Genomic DNA, 6,194 nt, shown 5'->3' with positions numbered 1-6,194 from the left:
TATTTTTTTATTTATTTTTAAGATTTTATTTATTTTGAGAGAGAGAGAGTGGGGGGGGGAGGGGCCGAGGGAGAAGGAGAAAGAGAATCTCCTGCAGACTCCTTGCTGAGCTCAGAGCCTGACCAGAGCCTGGACCCACGACCCTGAGATTATGACCTGAGACCAAACCAAGAGTCGGACGTTCCCCTAACTGAGCCACCCGGGCGCCCTGAGTATTTTCAGATTTATTAACATCTCCATGCGTGTTACCTCCTGGGATTTCTCTCAAGCCCCGTGAGTTCGTTTTGCCGTGTTATCATCATCCCAGTTTCCAGATGAAGACACTGAGATTCAGAGAGGCGAAGAGGTCCAGTCAGTGGCAGAACTAGGACGAGCACCTGCTTCCCAAGTCCCGGGCGCCTTAGACGGCCGAGCCCTTCGCCTGCTCACGTGCCCTCCTCTCTCCCACAGCTCTCCTGCCCCTGGGCTCCCAGGCCCTCCCGCGGCGGCCCTGCCTGGGCGATGTCTTCCTCAGACGAAGAAACGCTCAGCGAGCGGTCCTGCCGGAGCGAGCGGTCCTGCCGGAGCGAGCGATCTTACAGGAGCGAGAGGTCAGGGAGCCTGTCCCCATGCCCCCCGGGGGACACCTTACCCTGGAACCTGCCGCTGCATGAGCAGAAAAAGCGGAAGAGCCAGGACTCGGTGCTGGACCCTGCGGAGCGGGCCGTGGTCAGAGTGGCCGGTAAGAGAGGCCCGGGGGAGCCGGGCGGCGGGAGGCAGGGCCACACTGGGCCCGTGTCCACGGGCTGGGGGCGAGTCGCGCGGGGGGCCCCTCGGGGCGCTCTGAAAAGCCAGCTGGATTCCAGTTTGGCATTATTACTGTTGGAAAGAGGATGGAATAACGTTAAAGAAAAAGCCGACCGAGTAGAATGTGCCGCTTCTCATCCCCGGGAGCTAGCTGGAGACCTGTTTCCATTTTTGCACCTTTTCTGTCTTTGTCCCCACGCAGTTGCCTTCATGGCTTACCTACCATTCTGGAGCTGACTTTTTTTCACTTACTCTTATACCCAAGTGATTTTTCATATTATACCTTAGGCTTTAGAGTTACCATTTATAAAGGCTGCGTAACATTTCATGATTTTAAAAATCCTACTCATTTTCTACTTTTTTTTTTTTTTTTTACCATAATAGACAGTGCTGCAGAGAACATCTTTATGAATACTAACACTTGACTTCTGTCGAGTTATTTCCTTGGAATAAGTCCTCGGAGAGGGCAGTTTCACTCACATTGCTTTCTGCAAATGTGGTAACACCTACCCTCCCTGCCAGCCGGGGCTGGGGCTGCCCCCTGCCGTGAGCGATGCCCGCTTCTCCTTTGCCAAACAGCTGAGCGTGCAGGGCAGCGGTTAGGAGCACAGACTCCGCAGGCAGGGAGGCGAGGCGCTGGACTGTGGTCCTGCCACCGGCCGGCTGTGTGGCTCTAGGCAAGTCTCTTGTCCTGTCTGAGCCTCACTTTCCTCGGCTTCAGTAAGACAGCTTCCCGTGCAGAGCTGCCTTGAGGATGAGATGAGATCATGGATGTGAAGCTCTCAGCACGGTTTCTGGCTCAGGAGAGGGGAGCGTTGCCGAGTGCTCCCTCTGCTGCTTCCTCGGAGGGCGTCCAGAGCCGCCTCCGGGGCTGTGCTCAGCGTCCCCGGCAGACAGCGGGGCCAGAGTGCAGAGGCAAAATGAGACAAAGCGGGGCGACAGTTAGTTCAGTGACATCACCCGCTTTCATTCCATCACCAAGGCCTGTCCTGCTGCCTCTTTTGTGTCTCTCAAATAATGCCCCCGGCCCGCCTCTGCTTTGTCCCCTCGCACCTGGACCTTCCAACCTGCATCTCAGCAGTTCTCCTCGCCGGCTCGCCCCTCCTCCTGGTGACTCACAAGGGTATTTTGTTCTAAAATACAAACCTGATCCTGTTTGTTACTCAGCAGCTTCTCAGCCTTCTTTGGCTCTTCCCGGCCCGGGGAGTAGAGGCCCCTGAAATCAGGCCCCTCGCGAGCTTCACCTGTGTTATCTCCGCCTCTAAGCACCTTGCCACCTTGAGCTCTACCTTGATCCCTAGAGCTGTGCGTCTTGCAGGCTCAGACCTCCACACTTTAGCTTTCTTCTCTGCAAGGCACTGGGAAAGTGCTGCCTCGTCTGTCCCCCATACCCCCAGTGGTATCCAGAGCTCTCTCCCCCGCTCTCGTATTCATACTTTTCCCTCCCCTGTGTTCCCTTGTACGGTATGGCAGTTATCCCCCAGGGAACCCGTCACTCCCTCGGGACTGTTAGCAACACCGCCTGTGTCTTGTGTATGTGTTTGCCCCCAGCTACTTGATGGGGCCTTCTGTTGGGTTAACCAGCCCCGAATGACTGAAGGAGTGCGAGGAGGGTTTAGGGGGGATTATGTGACCGATTGTGATCAGGAGCAGGCAGTGGGCTGTGATGGGGTGCTAGGTAAGGAGAGGGTTCTGTGGGCTTAAGTCCTGGGGGGGGGGGTTAGCAGAGGTGAATCTCCAAGGAGGAGACCTGGCAGGCAGGCTGGAGAGTTTGCACTCCTTTTGTGGGCAATAGGAAGCCCTTGGAGAAAGGACTTTGGGCCTGTGGCATCAGCCAATCCGTAGAGTTTCTCAGCTGTCTCTAGGATGCCGGAAGGCCTTTACTTGTCTCCAGCCTTGAAGGGCCCCGACCAAGGGGTCTCAGGACCCACAAAGCTCTCATTTTCCTGAGGGCGTCTTCCTTCTACCTCCATATGCTCTCCAGCCCCATCCTCCACCACGTGGACATACTTTGAGGTCCCTTTGTGATGATTTCCCCTTCCAGGCTGCTCTGAGGGGCCCCACGGGATGATTTGCCCGCTGTTTAACATTAAGTCTAGAACAGAAGTGGAGCGGACTTGAGAGGGCTTCGGCCCCAGGCAACATCCCTAAAGATGCTACTGGGTCAGCTAAGCAGAGGAGAGTGTTGTGTTTCCGGCATCCATGCTGATCTTCTCTACCTCCTGATGCTGCCAAATGACAGTCTTGAGGAGGGGGCTGGGCCAAGGAGGCTGAAAATGTGGAGACTGTCATGGTTAAAAATAACTCGGGTGCTGCAGTTGGGCGTGTTTCGTTAGCAGCAGAGAAGAGGCGGGACGGCTGCTTCAGGGCCTGGCTGAAATCTTGCTGTGATTTTGGAGCGTGGTGGGGGCTCGACCAGGGTTAGTTAAAAGGCAGCCTGGCTTCTGCAGGGACTGCTTCCTGTGAGGTGCAGGAAGGGCATGTCTGGGAGACCCTGGGTGCTCTGAGGCCCTCTGAAGTTACAACTTTCATTCTGGGAGGAAATGAAGTCAGTCTGGCCCTGGAAGCCGGCTGTGGCCCGTGCAGTTTTCTCTTCCCCATGGGTCTGAGTGTGAAGCCAAGTGGGGGTGCCTGAATCAGTCTCACCAAATAGAGAGACCTCCCTCCTTCCCCGGCCCCATTCAGTGTCCTGTGCTTGAGAGGCCTGATGGGGAGGTGGCCCCTGCTGGTCACACATGTCGGACTGGAGAGGCATGTCAGGGCTGAGAAACCCGCTGATCTCAGTCTACAAAGCCCAGACAGGTTCTGGGGGCTCCATACATGCTGTAACCCGATTCTTCCCATCCTCATCCTTTCCCGCCAGTTTCTCTCTCCTTGGCCAGCCCTATTCTCAACTCCTTAAGCCTAGCCGCATTACAATGGAACAATAGTCCATTAACAAGAAAGCCTATTTCTGTTGATCCGTGTTTTGGTTTGCATAGAGATTTCACAATAATTGTGAGTTGGGTAGGACATGTGTTAGGATCTGAGGCCCAGAGGATTTAAGCAACTTGCCTGTAGTCACACCCTGGTAGAGACAGTTCTCTGACTCTGGGCACACTGCTACTTCCATTTCCTTAGGCAATGTGTGGCAACCAGGCCAGGCTGAATCTTCTGCAGGTGACAGTCTAAAAAGCTGAGCTGGTCTCCAGACTCACCTGAGAGCCCTTCTGATCACTTCTGGGAGAGGTCTCTGGCCTATAAAAAGGCAAAGATCTCCGAAACTTTGCCTCTTTGAAGAACTCTGGCTCTCTGTTGTCGGCGAACAGCTTTAGGGATATCCTTACTCGTGTGGGGGTGCAACAAGGAATGGGAGGGACTGGGGAAGGTACTCTAGCAAGCAGCACAACCCCACAGGAGAGGAAAGAAGGCTTTATCTCTTGGGGCTTGTGGGGAGCCCCCCGCCTCCTCCGGGGAAAAGCCGGGAGCAGGACAGAGTGTCCCACTGTTGCACACTGTACAGTTCTAGGGGGCGCCATTCCTACTTTTTGTCATTGTGGAATTGTGTATTTATGATGACGAATTTCCTGCAGATGGCAGTAAAGTGTCTGGAAGAAGGGATTCCCTTTGGGCTGGGGCTGGGCTGGGTGCAGGAGGAATTCACCACCCATGTATCCATCGGGTATTCATCCATCTAACATCACAGCTTCAGGACCCTCCCTGTTCTTGGCATTGATATTCAAAGATGGCTGAAGATGTGGTCCCTTCTTCACGGAGCTCAGTCTGGTTGAGAAGATAGCAGGGAAAAAATAATTACAGTCCTGCGTGCATCGTGAAAGAGGGGAGCACAGGGACTCAGGGCTAGGGATTGGCCTCCAAGTTAACCAGTAGAAATCATCTGTAGGATTTGTTCTTGGGGGCCCCTCTGCAGGTGCTGGTGAAATCATCATCTGCTCCAGTGTGGCCTCCTGCAGGAAGCCTTCCCTGATCCCTCCAGTCAGAAAGCAGTTTTATCTCTGCCCAGCCCTTGTTTCAGTTGACCTTATATGAAAGTTCATTGTTTCCACCACCAGATCTAGAGGTCGCTGTACTTAGGAGTCCCATCTTACCCTTCCTTGGTGTTGCCCCAGGATCTCACTCTGAGAGCATGGGCTTACTAGAATCTACAAGCCCAGTGAGGGCCGTGAGATGCAGTTCTGATGCTGGTTTGCCCTGCTTTCAGAGCTCAGCTCAGCTCAGCTGCTGGAGTCTCTCAAGGGCTTACCTTTGGGCAGACAGCCTTTGAGAGCACATGCCTGGTCAGAGGGAGGGGCCTGCTTCTCTGCGCCCATGCATCTCTCCTCCAGGATGGAAGCTCTGACAAGGAGCCTCTTTGCTTGTTCATTCATTCATTCATCCATTCAATTAAAAAAAAAAAAAAAAAGTGGATTTAGCCCCAGCGAGGTTCCAGGCTCTATGGAGGCAAGTGGACCTGGAGTCAGAAAACTTGGGCGAATGACTTCACTTCTTAGAGCCTCAGTTTCCTTATCTGTAAAAGGGAGATGATGGCATTTGCTTTGAATGATCATTGAATGAGAGTCAGAATGTGTTAGACAAACACGGGTTAACATGCCCATTACTGCACTTAGCCTGTCATTCCCTGTTAAGTTCTCTGAGCCACTAGAAGACGCAGTGGAGTCTCGTGGAAGGCAGCAGTTTCCTAGGTGAGCAAGGGAGGGGCTCCAGGCCTCTTAATTCATCCCTTTCTTTTGTTCACACTAGGGCTTTGTCAGAGGGCAGGTGGAAATGGTTTTTTTCTGGCCAAGCCAATTTGGGAAGAAAGGAATGCAGGGGTGGGAAAGGGAGCCCTAAAAACAATTCCACTGGGAACCCTTACTCCAGAGCCACCAGTCTTGCTTGCCCCAGGCTCTTTGACCTGTGCACCCAAGGAGGCTTCTCTTCCTTCCTAGCTTCTCCACTCTTTTCTGGTAGTATCCTGGGAGTCCCTGATCCTGTCCTGGAGCTTGGTTTCAGTAGCAGGAGACAGGAGCAGGGAGTCCCATGAAAGTGGGGCAGAATGGATTGTAGCTACACACCACCAGCTCAGCCCCAGCCCTTTGAAAGTGAATCTGGGTCACAGTAGCTGCGGGGATGGAAAGTGACCACGTGGGCAGGATTTTGTGCAGGCAGCAGAAAAGACAGCCCGACTGTCTTTTCTCTGAGGCTCAGGGTCTTTGTGGGACCCCAGCTGGTGAAGGAAGGTGGTTGCCATATTGCAAGGTGTTGGCTTTGTGCCGTTAGTTTCCCATCATGATTTTCTAGTGACTTCCCAGGTGACATGGAGACAGGTTTGGAAAGGCAGTCTGACTCATGTCTCTCTGTTCTGAAGCAAGCTAAGGACTGCGGTTAGGAATGCGGAGGAAGGACTGGTTCGTTTGGGGGCTGCGGAA

General features: G+C 53.7%; 1 protein-coding gene across 17 annotated transcripts in view; it reads left to right on the top strand.

The window, feature by feature from the left end:
- Positions 1–486: 486 nt before the first annotated feature.
- The window catches only part of MACF1 (microtubule actin crosslinking factor 1), a 329,876-nt gene continuing 324,168 nt past the window's right edge, over positions 487–6,194 (top strand). For all 17 annotated transcript variants that reach the window (XM_087858408.1, XM_087858405.1, XM_087858407.1 and 14 more), the window contains exon 1: positions 487–721. In XM_087858408.1, the coding sequence (XP_087714534.1) occupies positions 502–721 (220 nt within the window). In that variant the 5' untranslated portion in view covers positions 487–501. The remainder of the gene's footprint in view (positions 722–6,194) is intronic.

The sequence above is a fragment of the Ursus americanus genome, chromosome 33, assembly GCF_024610735.1.
Source record: "Ursus americanus isolate L20-20 chromosome 33, mUrsAme1.1.p, whole genome shotgun sequence".
In the NCBI taxonomy this organism is placed as follows: Eukaryota; Metazoa; Chordata; class Mammalia; order Carnivora; family Ursidae; genus Ursus; species Ursus americanus.
This window is presented reverse-complemented; position numbering and strand designations above follow the sequence as displayed.